At 41.4% G+C, this 14,589-nt stretch overlaps 1 protein-coding gene and 1 long non-coding RNA gene across 10 annotated transcripts in view; one reads left to right on the forward strand and one right to left on the reverse strand.

Annotated features, from left to right (window-relative positions):
* Nucleotides 1-14,589, forward strand: part of DOCK9 (dedicator of cytokinesis 9) — a 2,709,375-nt gene that overhangs the window by 896,017 nt on the left and 1,798,769 nt on the right. For all 9 annotated transcript variants that reach the window (XM_069639825.1, XM_069639823.1, XM_069639827.1 and 6 more), the window contains exon 5: nt 7,099-7,168. In XM_069639825.1, the coding sequence (XP_069495926.1) occupies nt 7,099-7,168 (70 nt within the window). The remainder of the gene's footprint in view (nt 1-7,098; nt 7,169-14,589) is intronic.
* LOC138528321 (uncharacterized) overlaps nt 1-14,589 on the reverse strand; it is a 151,881-nt gene that overhangs the window by 66,186 nt on the left and 71,106 nt on the right. Inside the window, exon 2 of the long non-coding RNA XR_011284120.1 lies at nt 1,926-2,031. This is a non-coding gene — a long non-coding RNA (uncharacterized lncRNA). The remainder of the gene's footprint in view (nt 1-1,925; nt 2,032-14,589) is intronic.

Raw genomic sequence — 14,589 nt, forward strand, 5'->3', positions numbered from 1 at the left:
CACATGCAATTATCAGATACTAGGCATTACCTCTTTGAAGGCCAGAACGCTCTGACAATCTATGGGAAAATCCTCCTACCATCAGCTAATTCCTTGATGGAGGATTTTGCAGAAGCATGTGAGTGGGTCATTTGGGGGATCTCAAGATCTTAGGGGGTTAGTCCTTCTGACATTGGTAGAAATGGGCTGCACAGCGACAGACCTTAAAGGCAACCCCAGATACAGTTAAGAAGGCCTGCTTCACAGCAGACTGGGCCAACATTGTGACAGAGTTCCACACATATCCCGTAATAAGTCATATTAAGGCTGACCATAAAAAGCAAGGGTGTCTGGTCCCATATCTATCAATTTAGGCCAGCAAGGCTGTGCGATCAACCTTTTTGAGATGTTGCCTAAATCTAACAAGGTCAAAGGATACATTGTTAAGATATGGTTTGGTCACGGAGGCCGCAGCTTTCTGCAGATTCAGTAAAACGAATCTGTGAGAGAAACAATGAAGCATGTATTCCTAGTCTGTGATGCCCTGAAACAGCTACTTGACAAAGTGTTTCACAAACTTAGAATTAAGGTCACCTCAGATATTGAAGCTATGTGAAACCATTGTTTGTCAGAATCTTCAACCTCCACTGTAAACACAGTTGTCATGTATTGATTCTGTAATGATTGAACTTTTATTGTGTATATTTTAAAAAAAAAAAGTGAAAACCTTGTTTTTTCTTTCACTACTTTGATCCTTTTTTGTTACTATATAAAAGTGATTCATTATGTAATTGATGTGAATATCTGATGTTAAAGGTTGAATTAATTTGTAACCAATAAAACAAAAAAAAAAGTAATGGCTCTACTGCACACCACAATTAATTGCTTTGTTTCTCAAAGATCTTCACCTTGCACTGTATTTAAGGAAGTGTCTTCAGTATTAACTTGTGTGTAAATTCTGATTGATTAGGTTCATAAGGCACTACTTGTCTCTGGTTCTGTCCACACTGTTATTTGAGGAAAAACAAACCTTTTGAATATGCAGCCCTTATATCTGTTCATTACATTCTCCTCACAAATTAATCAAAGCTTTGCTTATCAGGGTTTAGAAGGCAGGAAATTGATCACCCTATTTCCTGTTCCTGGGGATTGAGTTTTGGTTTAACTACTTATGCAAACACAGCTCACCTAGTAACCATAACCCCTTTTAAACTAGGGAAAGTCCGACAATGGGATAATCCTAATATCACAAAAAAGGGTGGACCATCCTCCATTCTTATCATCCTATATTACTAAACTCAAAATGTCCCTCTGGAAAGGCTCCATGGGCCCCTGCGCAACTACGCTCCATAGAGAACACTGATGCGCCACCGATCTAATAGGTATAGCAGAAAAATAATTCCCTCACCTAAGCTGCTCTAAACAGAATGTGATTGCACTTGTAAAACCACAATAATATCAAAATACTTCAAAAGATACTCGGGTTGGGATTTTTGACCTACTTTATTCCACGCTCACCTGAAAGTGTACCAAAAATGATATTAAACAAAGCAACATAGTGGTAACACACATTGCAAACCTTACTGTTGACTTATGTAGTTTATCACTGTGTTCAGATCACTACAATGGATATCAGAAATCTGGTTGACGGGTCTTGGTGCCAGCACAAGTCATTCAATATCACCACCTTCAAGACCAATAAAAAGATCAAACATGCTTAGTCTTTGGGTCTTTTTTGGGTCTTCACAAATATTTAATCACTGCCACCCTTATTGTCCAATTTGTCCTACAAGAGAGCAAACGCACAGAATCGGGGCACATAATCAACCCTTAACTGGTATAACAAATATTTGTTACAATTCAAATGGTGAATGTGAATCTGAAGGCACTTATAAATAGACTGACTACAGCAGTCTGGAAAAGTAATTCAAAATAGAGGCGCTTACCTGTCTGTTTGGTACATTCAACTTCATAACATCTTCAAGAGAATCATACGAGTCATTAAATCTGCATCACCTCAAACATGGACACAGCGAACAAGCCAACAAATGCCTGCAATGGGAAAACATAACATTGTATGCTTGTGCCTGAAAGCAACGTGTATTCTTGAAAACATGTCTGCACAAAAAATGAACCACTCGTTATCTTGTGCGCAACTAACAATAGCTCACTACACCATCTACTGACTCCTAAGGGTCCATAAGGTACCATTGGACACACAAGTATAGATCCTAAAGGTGCTGTGATGGAGGGGGGCACTCGAGGGTCGGCATCATACTCCTCATGGAGCTGAACCAACACAATTACCCCTCCTTGCGCTTTTGCAAGAAACCGCCTAAAGTCAATTCAGCATAGTTTTTGGGAGCCCAACACTGTTCATTCACTACATCCATATAAAACAGAGCTAGAAACTGAACAGCCCAATTCAGAGGGAAGCAGTTACCGGCAACAATGAAAGTCTGCCATTAACTTCTTCAAATCGGTAGCCTCATGTCCTCCTCCCATGGGTATCCATCGCAACACGTTGGCTAATCAACACTTGTATTTCACCCAACCCTAATTTGTATAATTTCATATATTGTCATATAATTACAGGAAATGTGGAAGGAACTCTCCTTACTCTAAGTTGGCTGACTTCAAATAAATAATTTATGTGAGAATGGAAGATCCATGTCTTACTGTTTTCCTCCTACTTTGTGTGTATTTTGGGCAGAGAAAGAGAGGAATTGAAATTCCTTTCTCTGCTCTCTCCTTTTTACTGCAACTTCCAGACGAGATATCCTCACAAATCATGATTTTTCTTCATGCTTAATATTGGTATATTATGACTCATCAGTGATGAAGTTGTTGTCCTGATTAATGCAATTAGCACCCATTTGCAGGAAAAGATTGAGTAATTGAGAATTATCTGATATTCCAATTCATTGATTACAGAAATGACTGTTTTAACCTTTGATGGTTTTAGTAAAATGCACCTAATGGTTGGCAAGAACAAAATAATGAATACGGTATCCTATGGGGGTACATTGAGGCATGGGTGGCATAAGCTTGTACTATAATATAAGGAAGTACAAAATAGTGGGCTCTCTGAACCTATTCCTTCTAGATTGGAATTACATGGCTACTGGGAACAGATCCGCTTATTAAAGAAAGAGTAGTCCTTGATAGATGCATTGCCTCTGTTTGAAGTCTCATGCCAATGCAAGGAGGTAACTTACGATTGATTAGACCCCTTGTGGGGTAGTTTTGTAGGTTTATGGATCTTCTCCATGTTGCTCGACATATATGCCAGGACCTTCAATGATAGGCTTCCCCATAGAGTCTTCAGGGTGCTTCATTTAGTCAGCCATGGTCGTCCTCTCTGGTGAAGGATGCATCCTTGATGGGTAGAAGGCCCACCTTCTCAAGCTTTTGGTGAATGATCTGGGGGGAAATGGCTGAGTGGGGGGAAATGGCTGAGTGGGGGGAAATGGCTGAGTGGGGGGAAATGGCTGAGTGGGGGGAATGGCTGAGTGGGGGGAATGGCTGAGTGGGGGGGAATGGCTGAGTGGGGGGGAATGGCTGAGTGGGGGGGAATGGCTGAGTGGGGGGGAATGGCTGAGTGGGGGGGAATGGCTGAGTGGGGGGGAATGGCTGAGTGGGGGGGAATGGCTGAGTGTGTGGGAATGGCTGAGTGTGTAGGAATGGCTGAGTGTGTAGGAATGGCTGAGTGTGTAGGAATGGCTGAGTGTGTAGGAATGGCTGAGTGTGTAGGAATGGCTGAGTGTGTAGGAATGGCTGAATGTGTAGGGAATTAGCTGAGTGTAGGGAATTAGCTGAGTGTGGGGAACGTACATAATATGCATTGATTTGCGGGAACATTCGAATGAACATATGATACCACACCTCACACCTACTCTCCTCTTTACACCATCACTCAAATAGAACACAGGGATACTATGACACCATTCGGTATAACTGTTCTCATATCAACATCTCCCGCTCACTCCCCATCACTCTAAGTAACCACCGCTGGTTTAACACCCCCAGCCAGGCGTTTCTCCTCAGGCCTAACGCAGCCACTCTCGAGCTGGATTAATTCTGCCGGAGCGTACACATTCTCCTGACCTCTCAACCACCACACCTACCGCTAAGAAGCAGCTACCACATTAACCCCGCACCAGCTGCACACATACTTTGTGCGCACACGCACCTTTTGTCTCTCTTCACCCTCTCTACTGACTCGAACCTCGGTTCCCAAGGGCGTTCAACAATTACAATCTAAGGGAAGTGAAAAATATTTTCTCAGCAACAGTTTAAAGCTGAGTGCAATTCACCTTTCATTATTATCTTTCTTGCCATTGGTCCAGGTGATGACTGTCCAGATGCTGATGAGCAATACCACCACCATGCACTATATACAGTTTTAGGTGAACAACATTGCAGCATATGGAGGGCAGACAGAATGCCCAAGAGAATGAACTACAGCTTCCAGCACATGCAAGTTGGGCAGGACAATTTGCCCCAGGAAGATGCTTTGGGTAGCACTATTGGAGAAGCCCTAGTGATCCGCAGGGATTTGCACTTTGTGCATTTATTCCCCCTTTGTGCATGAATACCCCCATTGAGAAAGCTGAAATAGTGGCGTAACTGTGATTTTGTTTACTGTGGTCTGGGCACAGGGAACCTCTCAGCTAGTCCTGTTGTGACATGTTTTGCCTTCCTCGAAGGATCCCATTGAAGCATTCTGTCTCAGGCCTGTAACAGGGTACTTCAAACGAATAACAGACAATTTAATCCTCAACAATGGCTGTTAAGATGCTGAGATAGCAGAAGTGCGACCTGTCTGAAGAGGTACTTGTTTGTGAGGTCAACTAGTCACCTGTCGACCAAATTCATCCATGCTTGAAGTCTGCACAAATTCGCTAGTTACAACCATGAAAGGATCATTTAACTGTTTTTCTGTCCCATTCGCACAGTGCTAAGTTTCTTTATCTTAAGCAAAGGGTGACCTTTATCTTGGTATTGCATAAGGTTATTTTATGGCCCTTTCTATATTTAAGAGAAAACTCCAAGAGTGGTCATATATTTCCATTTCAACAGTAGTGCAGTTTGTTTTTGAAAGGGCTAGTTCACACATTTCCAACCAAATCCTTCATGGTTCTATCACAGGACCTTCCTCTGGTCGTGATCTTCTTCAAGGAGCCACCTTATCAGCCTAAGCATTGTAATCTTAAGATGCTTATGCTTAAGATTGTTTTTATTTGGTTGCAGTATCATCGGCTAGACTGGTCTCAGAGATGTAGGCCTTTTCCATCTCTTCTGATTTTCTCGAAGGAGGTGGTTACATTTAGGGTCTGATCCTCCTTTTTCCTCCAAGTGGCCTCAGTTTCTTTTCTGCAGAAAATACATCTTGCTGTGTTTTCCTCAACCTACTCTTTTTACAATTGAAGAACAGTTTCATACACTGGATCCCAAGAGGGCTGCGAGTTTCTATGTTTCCTGGACTAGGGAGTACTGTCTAAATGATTAGTTGTTCATTGGCTTTGTAGAACCCGAAAAGGAAAGGTTACCTCAAAACAGACTATTTCTAGATGGACCATAGTATTATTATTTTGTTTTATACTTTATGGGTTTAATAATCAGAATTAATCATGGTAAAAACAAATACAGAGATCGATGAAAAGAGAACAGTAGAAGCATACACTGACATCAAATCAACATTTCAGGTCAAAGGAAAAAAAGATATAAAAAAAGGAAAGGGGGAGAGCGGGATGGATGAGCATGTTAAACATATAAATCATTAAAAGTACCCCAAGAATTGTCATACTGTCCTGTTGCTTGATTTGGAAAGACACTCGCTCCCACTTGAAAGAAGCGAGAAACTGTACAGCCAGTCATCCATAGTAGGTCGCACGTCCCTCTTCCGAAGCCTCAAAATGTGTTTTCATTTAGCCATCAAGAGGGCTCTGTACACCCAAAGGTTTATTAGAACACCAATCGGCAGTAGAAGGGAACATACCCAATACACAAATCAGCGGCATACGAGGGAGGGAGAGACCCATTACAAGATCTATACACTGAAATCTTCTGCATTAAACCTGCTAGGAATTGGCAAACAAAGATGTTCCTGAACCCGGAAGGCCCATTCTACAAGAGGCCTGGCAGCTACTTCTGTGTTACAGAGGGGAATTATTGAGGGGAATTATTTGTTTGACATTTGTCAGACAGCTATATGGGCATCTAGTCGCACATTTACAAACCATTATTATCTTGACACCATTGTTGGTGATGTGGTTGAGTGGGTCGTTGCATGCTACAAAACATTATGGTTTAATTCAGACTTCCTTGCTCGCCACAGCCTCCCCGCCCTCTTCCCCTGCCCCCCTGCAATTATTCTCTGTCCTCTGGTGGTATATTTGGGAGACTTTCATTACAAAAGGAATCTCTGGGATGAATGTATTCATTAGAAGAAAAATATTGTCCTTTATGATTGAAACAATATTTCTCATTAACCCTTGACTGTAAAATTGCTCATGAATTGATTTTCAATTTTGATATCTCTTTTGTTCCTCAGCACCTTTGCATCATGGGAAATGTTGCTGTATTTGCTCAATCATCATATTTTTCACTCTGTCCTGGTTGCCCTATTAACTTAACTGGTATTGCATAGTTCATATTCTGTTTTGTTTAGTTTATTATCTTGTTTGCATTATTTTTTGTCAATTTATGCAATTAGAATTGTTTTTATTTTCATCTCTTTTGAAGGGAGGCCATGTGCTAGGCCTTCTATATACCACAATATGCACAGCTTTGTAACTTTAAAAGAAGCCTCTGTTCTACCGGCATGTGATTTGACTGATCCGCCATAACGGTCTACATTTCTGGTTTGAAGAGACCTCCAGTTCTTTGGTCTTTTGAACGTGGATAAGTTATCAGGCATACCTTTTCCTAAATAAAAGTGTCTAGCACATTAAATTAAAGAAACTGCTTATTTATTATTTGTTGTGTTTGGTGGGAAATGTTTTTATGTACATGCTTTTGATGTGTAATAAATTAAGATTGTCAGCATCATATGACTAAGACAATAATTTAGATATCAGTTGCTCTATAAACTTTACTGTTTTCATATTTATTTAGTAAAGGAACCAAATCAGAAAAGCTGCCAGCTCACGTTTACGAAGTGGACGAAGATGCAGATAAAGATGAGGTAAGTGCCTCTTTGAATGCATCCTTGGGAATTCATTCATTTTTGTAAAGTGCCAGCATGATATCTAGTGCCATTTTATTTATCTAGGCAAAAAATGTGCTTTGTTTCATTCTGTTGAACTCACTATCCTGACTTCCTTGGAAATGATGTTTGGTGTAATGTTGAGCTGTGGCATTCTACAAAACATTATGGTTTAATTGGCAAGTGCTAGGAGATTGAAGAGCTTGTATAGTTTGCAAGCTGAGTGTCCGCTGTGCTGCAGACTCTGCATACGCTTGCCAGCACACAAAACCTGCCCAGTAAGCGAAGCGTAGCAGAGTGTCAGCTGAGTGCCCGGTGTCAGCTAACCAGGGAAGAAGATACCTGCACTGGCGGAAGAGACGGTAAGTGGGAAGTGGGCGAAGAGAATGTCAGTCTCCTCACTCCCACGGCTAATTAGCCCCATAAGAACATTGCCACAGCCAAAGGCTATTAGAAATGAGGCAGATTGCTTGGGACGGAGTTCGACTCCAATAGGGCACAGGCAAAAACCCACCCCTCTCAGCAGTTTAGACAACCAGACAACCAATGCCACTAGTAGTGCATGCCAGTTTAACATTAAAGTAAACATATGGGCGAGTACAGCACAATACATCGACAACCTGAGTCTGTGCCAATTAGAAGAAAAAACGGGAGAGGAAATGGTCATAAGAACAGCAGAATCCACGGATGGGCACGGCCACCCAACACGAACAGAACTAGGGCAGACGCCCATCATGTATGAAACGAAAGCTCCAAGAATTAACTCCTAACGGGAAAGGTGCAGAGAGCAAGGTAGGGGAACAGTCCACGCGGTTGGTGGACCCCTCGACAAAAACCCTCAACTTGACAAATGGGGTGGTTGACTTTAGCCACGCCCCCCGCAAGCGAGGATCGGCCTAATTAACCTTTGAACAGAACCCTGGAAGGGCCCAAAGATGGCTTAGCCACAAAAAGGAAAAGTGCCCAGGAGGTAAAGGGAGTATGCTCGTCCCCGACTTCAACAGCAAAGGAACGAAAAGCAAAAGGGATGGCACACACCAGCAAGCTCACCTAAACGACACATCTTCAAAAAAAGTAAATTAACCAACAATCTCAGTGGAGCAGGTCAAGATCAAGGAATGTGGCTCCCATATACAAGGAATAGCAGTGAACCCTCTGCAAAACAGAAAGGGTTCTCTTACATGTGCCCTTTGCAGGAAAAGAACATATGGAAACCTCAGAGACTGACAGGAACCATGGTAACGCAAGGATTTGCCTTTGAGGGATTACGATCTGTAGGAAATGAAGACAAGCGAGATGCGGCAGGTATCCAGATCGTGCAATCAAAGACTAACAGGTTGGAACACAAAATTCCTGACGAGGTTCTACGTGAAACCTCCAGAAACATTGAAAGAACTAACGAACGTGGAATTCAATCCAGAGTTCCCCTACGCCGCAAGATCACAAGCTGAAACTAAAAGGAACAACCTAAAAGTGGTGTTAAAAGGACAAGCCACACAAACCTCAGAAACATGTGAACCAAATCTATGGGAAACGAGAAAGCCCGGGACTTCAAAGGAAACTTCAACAATGACAATAGATGGTCGTAAGGGAAGGAAACAAAGCATTGAGGACTTCACTAAACTATGTGGCCACAACAACGATAATTGTTCTTCTGATATCCACCATGTCAGCAATACTAGCACCATTCATGAAGCTATATGAAGACGTGGCCGGGACATTAAAAGATCGCACTACCTTACTTGCAATGGTCCACACCAAAATGATTTTTGTAGGAGGATTCATATTCGCTATACAGAACAACATGGATAACCGCACTGAAAGGGTGTCGCAAGTCTTGTATAACATACTGGAGCCAATCTTGAAAGAAAAAAGGGACAGAAGAAAATCAGTTATAGGGGAGGCAACAGTGACCTCAACCTGCAGTAACTTGGATAATCCACAGCCAGCTGCAAAAATAAACGATTCGAATGAAATATAAAATCAAGAAAATTTAACAAACTGTGGAAAGGACAAACTGTGTGTGACACAACAAACCGCCAGAATACTGGCAAGATCCACGGTCTCATTAGCCAATTTAAAAAACCCTAAACAATGGAAAACAAATTCAACAAAACATACTAATGTTTGAAGAAAGGACAGCCCAGTTGGAACATAAACAACTAAATAGCCTGATTAGGGCTAATCCAGTCACAGAAGACTCACCGACCAATAGGCCGGTCCTCAAAACCGAAGAGGTAAATAAAATTCGACAAGTAGCCAAGCTCAAAGCACCAGATTTGGACACGAGGGAGATGGACTCAGATGACACTGACAGCGAAACTCAAAAAGGATTCAAAGAAATTACTAAAGTCTAGTACGACTCAAACATCTGCGAAATCTTCACAAAAAGAGGTAAAGAAGTAATAAAAAAACAGACAGACTGGCAAAAAAAACTGAATAAAAGTGTCAAAAGAAAGGATCAATGAAAATGATAGTAACCAAGAAACTGAAGGAACAGACTATACCACCCAAACAAAAATCCAACAAGAGTCACACTTTCAATGTAACATTGCCAAAAGAAGGCAACACCATAAAAAACACACCATTGGATACAGTATGAAAAGAGAGAAAAGAAATAGCTAAGAAAACACCTGAGATAGTTGACCTAAGTGAAGACGATTCTTCAGATCCCGACTTGATGGATCTTTCGACCTATTGGATTTCTGAAGATCAGACGTCAGAGGGCGAATCACCCGAAAGGGAAATAACAGACAATGAACACGAAGATGAGAAAAGCTTTGATGTGCCCGAAAACAGCAGCGACCACATAGCAATGGCAGACTCCCCGGTAGGACGAGATGGGGGCAAATGCCGACAAATACAACGGAAAGAACAACAGGGCCGTGACACAAAACTAATAAGTCAAAAATGTCAAGACCTCCAAGAAGTCAACCCAGAGAAGCCTAGTAGGAGGCTTGAAAGCAGAAAGCAAATTATTGTAATCCAAAATATAGGAACATCAAAAGGAAGAAATCAGACCACCGAGAGGCACGAACAGAGAAGTGCTCAAGGGAGTCAGAAAGGACAAGGGAAGAATCGATCACCCTCGACTTTGCCGGCAATAGAGAAAAGTATCCAGCCTGCTATTTTAAAAATAATGGCTGAACGATATCAAAGGACAAGTGTAACTTGGCTTGGAAAGGATGCTGCACTTTGACGACGGCTTGATCATAAATAGATCAAATGTGGTGAGATTGTTACACCATATTCCAGCGTTGAGACTGATAACATCCAAAGACTTTGCTATAGTTGAGTTCCCCGACAAAGACCCACTGATGAAGTATTTTTACACACTGTCTCAAGACTAGTAGAACAACTATTACTGGATGAAGCACATCACCTAAGGCCAATGGGCTTCAATGTTTGCGAAAAAAAGTTATGAGATAGTGAAAGAGAAAGAAACAACACAAGACAGCGAGAGGGAGGGAGGGAGACGAGGCCAAGTGGAAATGGCTGATCAACCTCTTGGCGGAAAAAAACGCAAAACCAATAATGCCAAAGGAGAGACTCAGGAGGGGTGGGTGCCAGCTGGAACACCAGATAATGTTCACTACTATTAAAAAAAAAAAGAAAAAAAAAAAGGCCAATTACAAAATGAGGGATTGAAAGTTATCTGCCAGCAAGAAACGTGGATGACCGAAATCCCCATGTTTGAAGGCTATTGGGTCTTGCTAAACCCGGCTCTCCAGGGACCGAAAGGGCCACCAATGTCGGGCCTACTGGTCGCCATCAGAAACAACTTTAACTGGACCCTTCTGCATACTGCTAATCCAACACTGTATATCCAGATTGTGTTCTTAAAGCCCGAGAAGGTTCAGGTGGGAAATCCACGAGTATTGATACTGTTAAACATATATTGGAACCCTGCAATTGCAATGAATAACACTCTACCAGAAGACATAGTGGCATTGCTGGACGATCAGACGGTGAAATGGCATGATCCTCTCCTGATAAACGTAGGAGACCTGAACTGTACATGTTTAGACCTTGACAATCTAGGCATTGAACACGATTTATCAATTGCAACGGAAAAGCAAAAACAAGGTTTATTGTGGAGGAAAATGATCCAGTCAAGAGACTGTATTATACTGAATGCAATAACCCAAGGGGACATCCCAGGTAGACCAACCTGGAAGGGAGCTAATTCAGCATAAATTCTAAATTGCATTTGTACCTCGACTAATATGTCGGGGATAATAAAAACCCTGGAAGTGAAAACATTGGTCAGCGACCACAATTTACTGAAATTGACATGCCATAACATCAGCAATAATGTAAGAACCCTATATGCAAATAAGGTTTCAATAAACTCAGGAAGAAACAAACTGAGAATATGTGCAGGTAAAATCCCAGTGCTTAAGGCCAATCCAATTGACCTAATATCCAATCTACAAGACCAAGAGGGGAAACTTAGTATAGATTATATACCCTTATTCGAGGAATACAAGACAAACTATAAAATGGGAGGCAACAAACAGACAATGTCACACCAACATGCGTACGACACACAGATAATGGAGAAGAAGAAAGCCCTAAAGAAAAATATCAATCGGCTAAAGAAGAAAGCACCAGACAGATACTCAAGAGATTCACAAGCTCAAACAAAAATAGTCTAACTGCTCTATCTGCACACAAAAAACTGTTAAACCAAGATGCGGAACAGGTGTTAAAAATTAGAACAAAAAACACAACAGACATTTTCTCAACATGACATGGAAGCTCTGCAAAAAGCCCTGATAGCAGATCCCATACATGCATTCGTTTGGTGTGAATTCTATGCCCAAATGCAAGAAATAATAAATAAAATTGGTGTCCAGGACAGAGATCATTACAAAAGAGAGAGAACTGGGCATAGAAATAGAAACATAGAAATAGAAACAATCGAGAACATCATGACAAAGTTAAACTCTAGAGCCCCAGGTCCAGATGGGCTGACAAACGAAATGATGAAGAGCAATCCAACAGAATGGGGAACATTTCTCCATCACCTCTTCAAGTACACTCTAACATCAGTAAAAATACCAATGTCATGGGAGGCGGCAGTGGTCGTGCCAATTTTCAAAAAAGGGCTAAGGCGAATTCGGATAATTATCGCCCCATAGCCCTATTGGACGTGGCAGGCAAGGTCTTCGCTGCAATTCTTTTAAAATCTTTAACGACTTGGAGCACATCAACAGGCCATAGAGACCAGTGGCATTCGGGCTTTGTGAAGGGGAGAGGGACTCCCCTAAAACATTTTCTGATTAATCTATTAAAAGCCAGAACTGCAAGAGGAAAATGACAATGATTATTTGGTGCCTTTATTGATTTGTCAAAGGCGTTTGACACCATTAGAAGACCGAAATTGTGGAGTAAATTGGCAAGATGGAATTGTCCTCAATTGGTCTTGGAAAACATCAAAGACTTATAGACAGAAACGGTCATCAGAGTAAGACTGGACAAAACAGGCTTGTTGTCGGACGCAATACCCATCAATATGGGCCTGAAACAAGGCTGCCCTCTGGCACCAGAACTTTTTAATCTCTTTGTCTCGGACATAGAGGAAGCATTTCTGCAAATCCAATCTTTTCCTCCTAAAGTGGCAGGAACACCGATCGGGAGGCTGTTATACACAGACGTTATAGTTTTGATGGACCAGACCCCCATAGGGTTACAGCGTCAGCTTGACGCCCTTCAGGATTATGTAGAAAGTAATAATCTAATAATCAACCCAGACAAATCGCAAATCTTAAGACTGGACTAAACAAACAGGTGCTAGAAGAACAAGTTTGTGTGGTCATTAAAAGGGAAAAAAACACTTAAGGTGAAATCATTTAACTATTTGGGAGTCTGCATAAATAACAGCAAATGTGAAACAATGAGAATCGAGTTAATGAGGAGAAAAGCTAAAAAACTGGCAGCGCAAGGTAAGATTCTGATAAAAAGATGCTGCAGATTTACTCTCATCCCGTTGGTGACCTTCTATAGGATGAAAGTGGTCCTGATCTTGTCCTATGGTGCGGAAACATCCTTTTTTTTAACCAGCAAAAATATGGCCCACCCTAGAGGGGATATTCTGGCGTCAGTGCTTCAGCTCCCAAAGTCTCTACCAGTCCAGATAATAAGGAGAGAACTGGCCTTAACCTCCTTAAAAGGCAGAGCCGAGTGGAAAGTAATCTCATGCTACCGCAAATGCTCGGAGAAGACACCCACAGGAGGCTTCCGAGTCCTAAAAAAGGCGATGGTACACCAGACGGATCCAACATTAACGGAATGGCAACAAATCTGCCAGGCCATTCTAGAAGATCTGAATGAGTCAAAGGAGGATCTGTCAATCCCGCCAAAAGCAACAAAAAAATATAAGCAAGAGATTGGATCGAAACACAGGAAGAAATCTAAGTATAAAAACTACGAGGGCTTCTGGTCAGGTTCCTGAAAACTAAACGAGCTGCTAAGCTATTTGAGACTTTTCCTGAACTGTTACTTTCGATCATTATATATGAGGTTTCGCTTACATCTTACCTACAAGAGAAATAACCCACTAGAAGAGAAAACTAAGTGGAACCTCAACTTGCAGATTGTGTCAACAGCCTGATTCAAGAGAGTCTTTAAGATACCTGATTTTAAAATGGCCGGAAAAGATAAGAGAACAAGATCTATTTCTGGGCGAGATTCTGAGAAACTATCTTGCATAGAGACGCCGATGAGTGGTGGCAAATTTGGTGGAAGGTGAAAAAATTAACATCAATCTGGCACTGGTTAAACATTTGATGGTAACATTTAAGAAAATCGAGGAAATAACCCTGGCAGAAAAGGCAGTTATGGTAGATAACAGAAACTGAAAGCTTTGGCCATCGTACATTAAAATGAAAATAACGAGGCTGAGGCTTTATTCGCGCACATGGAGCTGTTGGAAAGATTTGAAAATCATGTTTTCTCTCAATTACATTTTTCAAATTGTTTTATCTGTGAGCTAATTAATTGGCTAAAGGTTTTCGATTTTGTAAACCACGTTGAGCTTTATAAATAAAAAATAAAAATAGTTTGCAAGATTCATCAATGTATGGTGGGTTTACGAAGCATGAACACACTTTTCTACCTGAAATAGGACAGTAGAATATGCTATTTCAGCTAGAAAGCCACTAATGCCACTGCTCCACTCCGCCATCCCTATAAGTTCACCTGCATTGTGGGTATGCAATGCATTGTGGGTATGCAAATTAGCTGAAAAGCATGCTTTTTGCCCCAGAGAAATGCCTCTTATAGTTTTTTTTTTTAATGGTATAGTTTATTTATAAACTTCATTTGTGCTATGAAGAATTTAAAAGAGAGGAGTTAGTCTTCAGAGTATAGAGCGGCATTGGCTGTTGTGCTGCTGC

This window comes from Ambystoma mexicanum, chromosome 7q (genome assembly GCF_040938575.1).
Source record: "Ambystoma mexicanum isolate Mex_15411 chromosome 7q, UKY_AmexF1_1, whole genome shotgun sequence".
Lineage (NCBI taxonomy): Eukaryota > Metazoa > Chordata > Amphibia > Caudata > Ambystomatidae > Ambystoma > Ambystoma mexicanum.